The sequence below is a fragment of the Sminthopsis crassicaudata genome, chromosome 4 (assembly GCF_048593235.1).
Source record: "Sminthopsis crassicaudata isolate SCR6 chromosome 4, ASM4859323v1, whole genome shotgun sequence".
NCBI lineage: Eukaryota > Metazoa > Chordata > Mammalia > Dasyuromorphia > Dasyuridae > Sminthopsis > Sminthopsis crassicaudata.
In genome coordinates this window covers 438,189,137-438,202,237 of record NC_133620.1, presented here as the reverse complement: position 1 = coordinate 438,202,237, position 13,101 = coordinate 438,189,137, and the positions used below count along the sequence as shown (strand labels likewise).

At 36.4% G+C, this 13,101-nt stretch overlaps 1 protein-coding gene across 1 annotated transcript in view; it reads left to right on the top strand.

The window, feature by feature from the left end:
* TBX15 (T-box transcription factor 15) overlaps positions 1-13,101 on the top strand; it is a 138,173-nt gene that overhangs the window by 84,334 nt on the left and 40,738 nt on the right. The window contains exons 3-5 of the mRNA XM_074263231.1: positions 7,463-7,564; positions 10,124-10,295; positions 11,513-11,680. Of these exons, the coding sequence (XP_074119332.1) occupies positions 7,463-7,564; positions 10,124-10,295; positions 11,513-11,680 (442 nt within the window). The remainder of the gene's footprint in view (positions 1-7,462; positions 7,565-10,123; positions 10,296-11,512; positions 11,681-13,101) is intronic.

The window sequence follows — 13,101 nt, the reverse complement described above, 5'->3', positions numbered from 1 at the left end:
ATCATTGCATTTATTTAAATTTTTTTTGGCAAGGCAATTGAGGTCAAGTGATTTGTCCAGGTTCACACAGCTAATAAATGTTGAGTGTCTGAGACTAGATTTGAACTTTAGTTCTCCTGACACCAAGGCTGCTGTCTCCATTGTGTCATCTAGATACCTTGGATAGTTAGATTTAGAATAAGAGGATACCTCTAGTTCTTGACCTGGGTTGAGGAAGAGAATGTTCTTGGTTTAGATAATAGTGTAAATAAACAAAGTTCTGGTTGTGGGAAAGGATAGGATGAAACCAGGGAATAATAAGTAGTAATCTTTGGCTGGAATGTTGATTAGTAAAATAGGGTGTGTCCTTTGTACTGATGTTCCTACCCATACCTGCATAGAAACTCAGATCTTGAAAAAAAATTTCCATTTTTTCAGAATTTCATATGGACAGCTACATTAACTTTTCATATTTTCATGCCTTCTGCTCGTTTCCCCTTTCTCATAATTTTATTTTTTAGTCACATTATCTTTGCACCAAAGTTCCAACATTAAATTTTCTTAGGAACTGCATATCTTTTGAGCCTTTTAATGTCCATATGACTTCCTATAGCATAGTCAAAAGTTATATAGGGTCAGAATTACTGAAAAACTTTTCTTTTTTTTTTTACTGAAAGAAAAACAGATCAGCACCATGGACAGAGACTGTGATGGGGACATATGGGTTTGGAAGAATAAAGAACTGACCCAAATTTAATCACAAAATTCAAATCAAACCCCAAACTCTTGTTGTGGAGTGTAAGAAATTTGCTTAGTCTCATAGTGAGGGTTTCACTTTCTATGCTATAATAAAGAGCAGAGGTAAAGAAAAAGCAATTTTTATTAAATTATTAGATGGGAAATTATTTGAATTGTAAAGTAGTTGGAAGAGCCTTGAACCTGAAATAGGTGTCTGGGTCTAATCTTGAATTTGACTTTTGCTACCATGTAGAATAATCACAGATAAATTACTTTCTCTAAGTCTTAGTTTCCTCATGTATTAAATGGGAATAATAATAATTTTATTACCTTTATTACAAGGTTGTAATGACAAAGATATTTTTAAAAATTCAAAGTGACTTTAAATGTGAACTGTTATTCTTATATTGACCCAAGAAGATAGAGCTAATAAAATTTTTAGGTCTTAAAAGGGCCTTAGAACCTGTTTAATCTAACCTTTTGATTTGATATATAAGAAAACCAATTCTCAAAAATGTTAAATGATTTTCCCAACATCAAAAAATTAATGGCAGAACTGAAATTTTAGATCTCTTATCCATCGTTCATTTTACTATATCCCATTTTTAATTTAGTTTAAATGAACTATTCATAAAGTTAACAATTGTGTTTTCAGGATAAGATATTCGATTGGAAAGGAGCATTTAGTTCAATTCTGATTTTCTTGAGATCATAGATCTAGATCTGAAAGAGACCTTAATGATCACTTAGTTTAATCACTTCATAGTTTAGAGGAAGAAACTGTTACTTAGTGATTGGCAGAGCTGTATTTGAACTCATGTACAGGTATTCTAAAGGCAACATTCTATCCATCACTTCTTCTCTTCCTGTGGAATTCTGATAAACTTGTGTAGTATTATAACTCCCTGCCATGGACCATTTGTGTGTTTTAATTACATTATGTCCTTTCCCTTCTCCTAATCATTTCTTTGAATTCTTCATCTCATCATGAATCTTTTTCCAGATTTCCCTTTTCACTGATCTCTCCTCAAGATACTAGGATTAGTGGAAATAACTCTAGATTGGTAGCTATGAGATATAGGTATTATTTTGAATAGATTGAAAAAAAATCTTGAAAAAAGTACTTCGTGAATGTAATAAAATATTAGCTTAATATTCTTGCTCTTATGTGAATTCAGAAACAAACTTTCCAGGTGATTGCATGATCTGTTGAACTGCAATTCCTTTTCTCATTTGCAAAAATCATAAAGTTATGCCCTCTATCTCTCATTGTATGGAACTGGTAGGAATGAACTTTGGACATTGCTCACTGAAGCTACTATTAACATTTCCAGTGGGGCTGTTTTTCTTCTCATTTATAATGTCTTTCTTAGGATAAACACCTAGATCTCCACTTAATATTCCTGTCACCTTGAGTAAACCATTTTCCTTTGTGTTCCTCAGTTTCTTAACTTACAAAAGGAGAGGTTTGGTTAGATGGTCTTTTCCAGTTTTAAATTCTATGATAACCACAGAATTTTGAGCTAGGAGGTATTTTAAGCATGCCATTATCTACCTCCACTACAAGTGAAGTGGTTGCTACAGAAATGACTTTCCATTTTCACAAGGCTATTAAATGGCAGATATGAAACCAGATTTCAGAGGTCTTCTGAGGTCCAGTTTTGCCTTATACACACTGTACAACATTATCTCTTTTAAACAAATTATTCTTAATTTGATACTCTGTAATGAATTTGAAGATACTGACTAGTCACTCTGCTGTACCAACACCTAATTTCCTTTAGACAGGACATTTTTAAATGAATAAAAAGAATAACCCTTACCTTATGTACAGATATATATTCTAAGGGCAGCAAGATGGCACCGTAGATAGAGTGCCAAGCCTAGGGTCAGGAAAATTCATTTTCATTAGTTCAAATCCAGCCTCAAACATTTACTAGTTGTGTGATCCTGAGTAAGTCACTTAAACCTTTTTGCTTCAGTTTTTTATCTGTAAAATCAGTATTTTTGCCAAAAAAAGAAACCCGAATGTGATTAACAGTACCAAAAAACAAACAAGTTTGTATGTTTTTGTTCTAGAAAACAGAAAGAAAGCAGGGAAAAGTAAAGTTTTTGAAATATAAGATCATAGGATCATAGATATAAAGTTGGAATTGAGTTCAGCCTATACAGGCCAACCCTATTATTTTACAAATGAGAAAACAAAGCCTAGGACTATGCACTCTAATATATTTAAGAACCCAGTGATCTGCCTCTGAGTTATCAACAAACCTTGCTTCTCTATTAATCTAACTATGCATGCTACATATTCCCCTCGGGGTAGGGGAGGTTCTTTTCTTAGTATTTGCCCCATTTCAGCTGAAAAATGAAAGTGACTAATTTAGCCCTTACTGAATCTTCCTGCTTGTCTATTTTTGTACTTACCCTATTTCAGGGTCAGAGGGACTTCTCCACTGAGCTTACAATTGCGTCAGTCGAGCTGCTGAGTGTAAGGCCTCATATCCAAAGCCTCACATCTAGGGCCCCACACTGGGCCTTCCTAGCTCTCTGTAGGGTCTCTGGACCAGCCTTGGTCTTAGTGGAGGAGTAAAGAAGGCAAGAGAATCACCAGGATGGTCAAAGATGGAGAGTCTCATTTCCTGTCCTGTCAGCCCTTAAATACCTCAGTATGATTACAGCACACTAAGTATGTGTGAACTAGAGAACCATTATCATCAATCACACTGAACAAGTACTAACTATAAGCACCCTGCTGTAAGTATTCCTTGCTTCAAGTAGAACACAAATGATCATGTCCTCCCTGACTTCTCATGAAGGGATGTGGGCACCAAAGGAAAATGGGGAGCCGACCAGATATTGTCAGCAGGTTTCTTCTGGGCTAAAAGGTCTTATACCTTACCCAGAGTTCCTCCACTATCTGCAGCCCTCTATATAGGACAGTGAGGTGACTTTTCCAATGTTCTATAGACAGTAATAACTGAGCAGGAAGGAATGGATATATTGCATTAATTCTTTTATACAACTGTGAAAATTATCTCAATCAATCAAGAGATATTTCTTAAATACAGTGTTCCCAGGCATTGTGCCATTGTGTGTGTAAGATCCTTCTGCCTTCAAGGAACTATCATTCTAATGGAAGAGGCAACATATACACAAATAATTACAGATATATACAAAACTAATATAAGATAGAAACTTTTATGCTGTCTTCCAAATATGATAAAGCTCCTAACATATACTCAGGGTTGTTTCTCTAATGATGACATTTGGTCATGGAAATGGTCATAGATGACCCATGACATGGGTCATCATAGAAAAAGAATTTTCCCCTTATGGTGTGGAGATACTTTTATATTCTTAAAGTTTATACGATCAAAACTAGTTCTGATTAGTTTTATAAACTGGAAGCGTTTCAAATGTGGGACCACCAGTGTTTGTTGTCTGAGAACCATTCCAGCTAAGTTTATTAAGGCTTATCAATAAAGCATTGGCTAGGAAATGGTGAATTATTTTGGCCACAGCAGCTTGAGAAGCCACAAGCTACAATGTGGATGGGTTGCAATTTGCATTGCTGGAATTCTTACAATCGATGTTGTCGAAGTTCTTTTTTTTAATTAAAAAATTGTTAACTCAGCATACACACACAAGCAAAATGAACACATCCATATACAAAGCAAGTGAAAACTTGTAAGTGAAACACCTATTTTTATTAAGTATACTCAAATATCTTTTAATGTATTGAAAGGACAGTAATTTTGTATTGAGAGGTTCACACTACTTATAACCAATGGCACATGGCTACAAAATGGCTGATTGTAGTCAGGTGTGCAGTTCATAGAGAGCTTAATTTACTGCTTTTCATATAAGATATGTTTCCTTCAGTTAGGAAACCCTACTTTTATATGGTTTGTATAAAAGTTTGTATGGAAATTGATATTCTTAGAGAATTATGTGGGAGCCCTTAGAGGTAAAGTGAATTGCCTAAGTTCTCACAGCCAGGGTGGTTCAGGTATAGAACTTGAATCCATAGTATGCAGTAATATGTACTAACTATGTAACAACTCTCAATTCCAAGTCTAGCTATCATAAATTATGGCATCATATGATAATAATAAATGAGAGCTAATATTTACATGAAGTTTCAAGGTCACAAAGCACTTTACAACAACCCTGAGGGGCAGGTGCTAATGATTATTATCATTTCACAAATATGGACACTGAGTTACAGATTAAATTATTTGTTTGAGGTCACATAGCTAGCAAGTGGTGTAAACATACTTAGATATTTAGATAGTACTTATAATTCTTAAAATGCACTTGTTTCTCACAACCTCCCTGTGAGGTGGGAAATTTAAACATTTGTATCCCATTTTACAGATGGGGAAACTAAGTGGGGAATAGTCACACATAAGTGTCAAAGGAGAGATTTAAATTCAGATTCCCCACTTGAGATCTAAGGCCCTTTCATATGAACATAAACACTCCCACAACATTCATTCATCCCTTTCATGCCTAGCCCCTGAATGGGTTCTGTACAATAAAAGCTCAGTGTTTTTCTTGCTTCTTGTGGTTCCCTTGTGGTGTGCTTGATTCTGGGATCTCTGAAATTTAATCCTCCTCAGGGGCTGTTCCCTCCCCCGCCCCACTCCAGTGATGGGAGGAGTCATAAAGTACCACATCCTGACCCTGCTCTGTTTGTCAAGTTTAACAAGCCACAGTGGCCAAAGCAAGGGACTGCCTGAGGCTGCTTGAGTTCACTCCCCATTGAATCCACTTCAGCTTTGCTCCTCCCCAGACACACACGTTGACAGAGTCCGAAGGTCATCAGCAAGAAATGTTTTCTGACAGTTTTATGTTTCTTCTTAAACTTTGGTAGCACTTTGGTTGCGGGGAAGGGATGTTAGTGCCTTCTTTACTTCCTCCCCTTCCTCAAGGGACCATTTACAGTGAGACTTTCAGTAGATTCAGCACATCTATTGAACAGCTACCAAATGCTGCACCAAAAATAGCAACAGCAACAATGACAATAACAATGATAGTGTTTCACATTTATATTGTATGCTCTAGTTCACATAATGTTTTTCTCAAAACTACCCTGTGAAGCAGATAGACTAAATATCATTTTTCCCATTTTTTCAGTTTAGAAAACTAAGGCTTATAGGTGAGTTACCCTTGATCACACAGATAGTTAATAGCATAGGTGATTTTTGATCCAAGTTCAGTCCTCTTTCCACTTCCTTTCACCATACCAATAGCTGATACAAAGAAAATATTCTTGCCTTCAAGGGGTTTATAATCTAGTGGTCAAGATGAGACATTTAAAAATGTCTGGAGTCCAATGAAGATTTAACAAAAAAAAAAAATCCTAAATAATGTTTGGTTCAAAGAATAAATAAAATAAATGATCAAAAATTATGTGAAAGAAAATGATAATGATGAAAAAGATTACCAGTATTTCTGGGATGCAGCTCAAGTAGATATCAGGGAAAATTATATAAGATCACCTACATATAGTTGTATGTGTGTATATACATATATATTTATATATACATCACACACATATATATCCCTAAAAACATGCATTACAAGAAGGGGATTAATGAATTGAATGTACATTTCTGAAAATATAATATAACATTATATGTGTGATGTGTGACCCAAGAAAGGTACAGATAATAAAGACTATGAAATTTTGGAGACAGCTCTGTTCAAAAAGATCATCATGCTATTTTTAGTGAACTTTGCAAGGATGGTAGTGAGGGGCAGTAAATGAATGTCTAGATTTTTCATATTATTGAGTATGATAATCCAAGGTAATAATGATGATTCAAACAGTACAAACAAAAGCCCAACTGGATTCTTTAGGTTAGTGACAGAATAATGTCTTTCTTATCTACCTGGAAATAATGGGAAAAGAAGCTATTCAAGTTTGGGGCACTGAATTTTAGGAAGGAATTCATTACACTTGTCTCAGATACCAGAATTCCTAGCTATGACTGTATCAAAGGGAAGAAATATAATATTCTTATCACTTGACAGGGTAGAAACAAAAAGGGGTTAATGATAATGTCAATGTATTTTCCTTTAGTCTCTGCTAACTAGAATTGCATCAAGACTACCAGGGTAGTTTAATATGAGAGAGTAGATGTTAGTAACAAAAATTATGAAACTGGGCTGAAAGTATAGAGATACACATTCTAGGCTGACATGCCCAGAAAAGTGTGACTAAGATGGTAAGTAAATCGGAGATTATGCTATATGTAGACTTGATGGAGGAGCTTGAGGTGTTTCACTTGGAGAAGAGAAGGCTCAAAGATAGAGAAGGAAAGGATGTGATTATGGACTTCAAGTGTCTGGTGGGTTCCCAGGTAGATCAGGGATTAGATTTGGTTTGTTTGGCCCCATTTGTTAGAACAAGTAACCATGGATAGAAGCTGAAAGGGGGCAATTTTAACTCCATATAATGGAAAAAAAATTCTGACACTGAGTTGTCAAAAAGTGGAATGGATTGTTTCAGGACACTAGTTGGGGATGCATAAATGTTAACTAAGATCTTTTGATTCTATGATTTCAAATTATTAATATTAATATTAATTATTTACTGGTACTCTTTAAGACTTATAGGGATAAATAACTGTAATTAATGCTTTGGTTATTAACAATACTGTTTCTGTTGTTACTTCAGGCTGCTCACTCACTATCTCATTCTTCTTCATTTCTTTGCATTCTTTCTTGCTTTCCACAGGCGGATGTTTCCAGCCATGAGAGTGAAAATTACAGGCTTGGACCCTCATCAGCAGTATTACATAGCAATGGACATTGTGCCCGTGGATAACAAGAGATACAGGTAACAAGAGCTCTGTACTGTGGAATGATGGGCATTGTTATAGATGGTGATGGTATGTGAACCCTTGAGACAATTTAACGCTTTCCATTCGCCATATAGAAATCACAAAGTAAAAACATTTCTGTAAAATAATAACATATGAAATATGATCATAAAAACCCTGGATGATACATACTCTCTTGGCAAGGCAGTGTTATACCTGATACTAAGTGACTGGTGTTTTGTTCCTAGCTTCTGCCATGGTGGAGGTTGCATTCTCTTGCTGAAGTTCCCTCTGCCTTGTGGTCCTCCACCATTCTTATGTTGCTGTTCTCCACTTCATGGTCCTATCATTATCACATTGTTCTTCTAGGGTTTACTTTTCTTGACTGTTGGTGCTGGCTCGATCATACCTGTCTGAGGTGGATGATCTCCATTGTGCTATTGGGCCTGGGGGACCTCATATTAGCTAAGATATTTGATATTAGTAGTGATAGGAATACAGGCTGATTTCCCTAGCAGTAATCATTGGGTTTTCTCTTTCCCCATTCCCTGCTTCCTTGCAAGGAAGGCCACCAGCTTTAACTCAATTTGCCCCAGGTATCAAAATTTCTATATCAAAGAGAAGAAATATAGTATATTATAAATTCTTATTAGTAGTCAGGGAATGATGAAGTGACCTAATATCTTTCTTTAGCTTCTGCTAATTGGAGTTGCACCAGAGAGGTATAAAAATGAATGTAACTTACTCAAAAGGCTAATGAGACAAAGATAGGTTTATTAAGGATAAGGGATGGTCCAATAAGAACCATTAACCAACAATAATTATTATTATTAACCGATGCCAAATGCATAACAAATAAAATTCCAAAGAACCACAGGGAGGAGTTATTCGAAGGAGAGGAATTTGTCTAGGCAAAAGTTAGAGGTAAAGATTTTGTTTGCAGTTGCAGAACCTTGCATGAAACATAAAGAAACACAAAAACCCAAAACCATAATGTTTATAAATTATGAAGAAAGTGTTATGATTTGTGTTGACAGTAGGATACCTATGCTAATGGGTTCACCCATCTCAGATGTACTAAAGTGTAAAGAAAGTTTATCAATAGCCCTCCTTCCCTGGGAGTTATTAACAAAAGACATTTGTTGCATTGTATGGTTCATAGGCAGTCCTTCCTCAGGGAAAATATAGACTGACTGGCTTCTAGGGGTCCTTCCAAATCCTGTGACATTGATTTTGCTTCTATTCAGGCATGATCAGAAACCTTGACTATTCTGAAACAATCAGCTTTCAAGCAAATATGCTTTGTTTGGAAGAAATGGGTGTGTGGATAGTAGATGGGAATGGATGGAACAAGATTGGTAAGGTCAAATCAGCAGGTTATGATCAGCATTAGGGGAAGCTCTCAAAGCTGGTTCAGGACACAAGAGAGCTGGATAATCTAGTTCTATAAAAAAGAAACAGGAAGAACTATGGTTAGGATTTATCCCCTCATTTGATCAGAACTACCAGGATAGTTTAATGTGAATGGGTGAAACTTAAAGGCTGTAAAGAGGATAGTCCTTCTCTTGATGTAAGCAGTATGGAAGAGAAGCAGGAATAAAGAAAACTTCCACCTATCTGTATGCTGCAAGGAAGGCCCAGGAATCAGACCCTCTTCTATACTAAGAATGGAACATTCCCTAATAGAGTTTATTTGAAAGGATGCAAAAGATAAAGAAGGATATTCATTTGATGGAATTTCTTAGAATAGACATGGTGACAAGACGGAGACCTTCTACAGAATTTTTGGGCTAGTGAATTTCCTTTTTCTTTTCTAGGAATGTCTCAGAAATCCAGACTCAGAGCAAGGAAATGGTTAATGAGTGGGGGGGCTTGGTAGTTCTTTGCACATGGCTGGGTTTTATAAGAGAATAAGGGAGAAGATGTTTTTAATAAGCAACCAGATCCTGAACAAGTGGCCAAGGGATTATCTGGTTTGCATTTGAAAGGTGAAAGGTTGCAGTAAAGTACTTTAGCCCATAGTTACACATATGGGCTCAGGATGTGTGTGCGCGCACGTGTGTGCATGCCTGTGTCTGTGTGTCTGTGAGTGGATGTGCCTACATGCATGACAAGGGGAGGGGGAAGGGAAAAGGAAAGGAACATTAAAAATGTTTCCCTCTTAAGGAGCTACAGCTTTGTTCAGTAACCCTAAATCTCTTTCTACCTCAAACATTCCTTTAATTTTCTCTCATTTTTTTAAATATCTGAATTATCTTCTTCCTTCCTTCATTTGTTTGTTCATTCATTCCTTCCTTTTTTCCTTCTTTTGTTTACTTGTTTCTTCTTTTCTTCCTCTTTCCCTATCCTTCTATTTTTCCCTCTCCCTTCTCTGTTTTTCTTTCTGTCTCCATCTCATCATTTCCTTTTTCCTTAACCTTTTCCCTTGCTCTCTTTTCTCCTCCCCCAGCCCAATCCTTTCCAATTCTTCTGGCTTCTTTCCCTCTTCTTTCCATTCATTTATATTTACTCTATTCTCTCCCAAATGGTTTCTACTTTCAATCTCTGAATCCTCCCTCTCTTCCTTTCTCTCTCAGATATGTGTATCACAGCTCCAAGTGGATGGTGGCCGGCAATGCTGACTCCCCTGTCCCCCCAAGAGTTTATATCCATCCTGATTCACTGGCCTCTGGAGACACATGGATGAGGCAGGTGGTCAGTTTTGACAAACTCAAACTGACCAACAATGAATTGGATGACCAAGGACATGTGAGTCATGGAGACCTCTAACTTCTTATCTCTCTATCCCTTGTTGCACAGCTGTCCCACTTTTAGGCTTTGATAAAATTTGTCTAGTTGTGTCCTTATGCTTAACAGTTGCCTCCTTGCTTTCAGGTTCTCAGCTAGAACAAATATCCCCAAAATGAAATCTTGTTTCTCTTAATTATTCTCTTGTGTGACAAATCAAAACAACTTAATCAGAATATATAATACCTGCTAGATTGCTGTGGAATATTACATAGAAATATGGCTCTTGGTCTCTGTTTTTAGAGAGCTTACAATCTAGGTAGGAAGACAAGACAAACACATATAAAAAAATTCACTTTCTATAAAAGTTAATTGTTCAAGACAATAGCAGTACTATCTTAAGATAGCTTGATTGAAACACTAGCATTTTTGGAAACTCTATTAAAATTAACAAAATTATCAGGGAGGGAACTTACCTTGAGGTTTCCCTATATTACTGGAGAAAACTAAACAATACAATAAAACTTTGGTGGTTTCAGAAACTGGACTGCTGTTTGGGAGTGGATTGGATAGTGATAACTGTCAATAGAAAGAGAGAATAGCCCCTGAATTCTTATCTGGTTTGTCTTGGACAAGGAGAATGACCTCTGTAGCAAAAATGACAGGGAAAACATCTTTGAGCTCTCATCTTGTTCCGATGGAAAGATGCACTGCATCCATCATTTAAAATGATTAGGATCAAAAATTAGGATCTATTGGGGGAGACAGAAAACAATTGCATTAAAAAGCCATGAGAACTCTCAACAGTGATATAACCAGTGCAGATTAATACAGTGTGAAATTATGAACAAGAGCATTGAGTAACTGGAGCTGGGAGTGGTAGTAAGTCCACAAGATAGAGGATGTAAAGCATTCTCTTGGAGTGATATCATAGTCAGTTAGGACCACAGCAGTGTCATTAAACATTTGTGTTTAATTACAGACAGTATGTTGTAATCCCTATGGATTCCCGAAATGGAACAGTGATATCCTATTGTCCTATATAATACCACTTACCTTCCACACCATTACTGGCCTCAGATTTCCCTGCCTCCTGTCCACCCATTGCTAATCTTTAGAAAGTGACTAGCCTCCTGATGGTCAAGCTCTAAATACTGACTTAAGAACGCGATCTATACATTAATGACGGAACCTGGAAAGCTGTCTACCCTGGGCAATGCTTCTCCTTCCCTTTCCAGATTATCCTGCACTCTATGCACAAGTACCAGCCCCGAGTCCATGTGATCCGAAAAGACTTCAGTAGCGACCTCTCTCCTACGAAGCCTGTCCCCGTGGGAGATGGTGTGAAAACTTTCAACTTCCCAGAGACTGTCTTCACCACAGTCACAGCCTATCAAAACCAGCAGGTAAGTGGCCTTGCTTTGGCCTCAGAATGATTTGTTCTGCTTTATTTAGATATTTGGTAGGAAATTATGTCGATGGACTTGTCACTGAAAGAAAAATGTCACACATGTGACACATGTGAAAAGGTTATTAAAAATAAAGAATACTAATTATGATGTTATTTTTACACATGGTAGCATCTAATACAATCTAGATTTTAATCAGATTTTAAAAAAAGTTTTGAACATGACCTTCAAGACTTTCCACTACTAAGACCAGCTTTCTCACTGACATTATTTCTTAATGTGTTAATGTCTATGTCCTTGTTCTCTCATTTTAGCCGGGCAAAGCTTGTCATCTCTGAGTTTTCATTTTCTTTTCTTGAGGTAGAATTACTCATCCCTTTCATTTGTCATTTTTTGGGTTCCCACCAAACACCTTCCTTTCAGCTTAACACTCATGTTCTCCTGGAAAACTTTCAGTCTTAGTGAGACATGATCAAAAACCCTACCATGCCTTCCCCATCTGTTCCCTCCTTTCTGAAATGTGTTCTCTCCTGTCTTCTCCATTGGCTATAGTTCTCTTCTATGTTTTATAAACCAGGTAATATCCATCATTCAGGAAAGTTCCATGCAAATAGTGAGCATGCAGTACACACTGGTCATGATTCCCTTTGATATAACTTGTCTAGGAATTTTACTTTATTAAGTCTTCATTATTAACATTTTCTTAATCTTAACCTTTCTTAAATCTAGACAATCAATTGAACAACAAATCAAGCTGTGATTTGTAGCCTTTGCTGATGTGATTGCTCACATCTCTGACTATAAGATTTTGTTTTGATAGCCAGACTTCTTGAATAATTTAAAATGATTTTTTAATCAATCCGAAAACATTCTTCAGAAGCATATTTAATACCATAGCTGACATTTGTATACCTACTTGCAAGAAATATTGATTCTCTAAATCCTGTGAGATAAATATTATTAGCCTTGCTTTATACATGAAGGAAAAGATAATTTACATGTCCTGATTATACAGTGTATTTATAAGTTAGGGAATTGGGATTTGAACCCAGGTATTGGAGAGAGGTTTAGAAAATCAAAGCAAGGGCAGGTAACAGAGAGTAAATATGGAAGTTTGTGGTATGGCTGATCCTAGAAAAGCTCCTCTAAAGCTTAGCAGGGTTCAGTTTGATAAAAGAAAGCTATGATACTCTGAAGGATTAAAAAAAAAGCAATGACTATATTTGTGGGAAAAGGAGGATCAAAGAAGAAACTGGACTGCTGTTTGGGGGTGGATTGAATAAATAACTGTCAACAGAAAGAGGGAAGAGCCACTGAATTCTTATTTTATATGTCTTCCCTGACAAGAACAATGACTTCTGTACCAAAAATGACAGGGAAAAAATGACTGAAGAGTTGATATCCAAGATGAAGTAGGG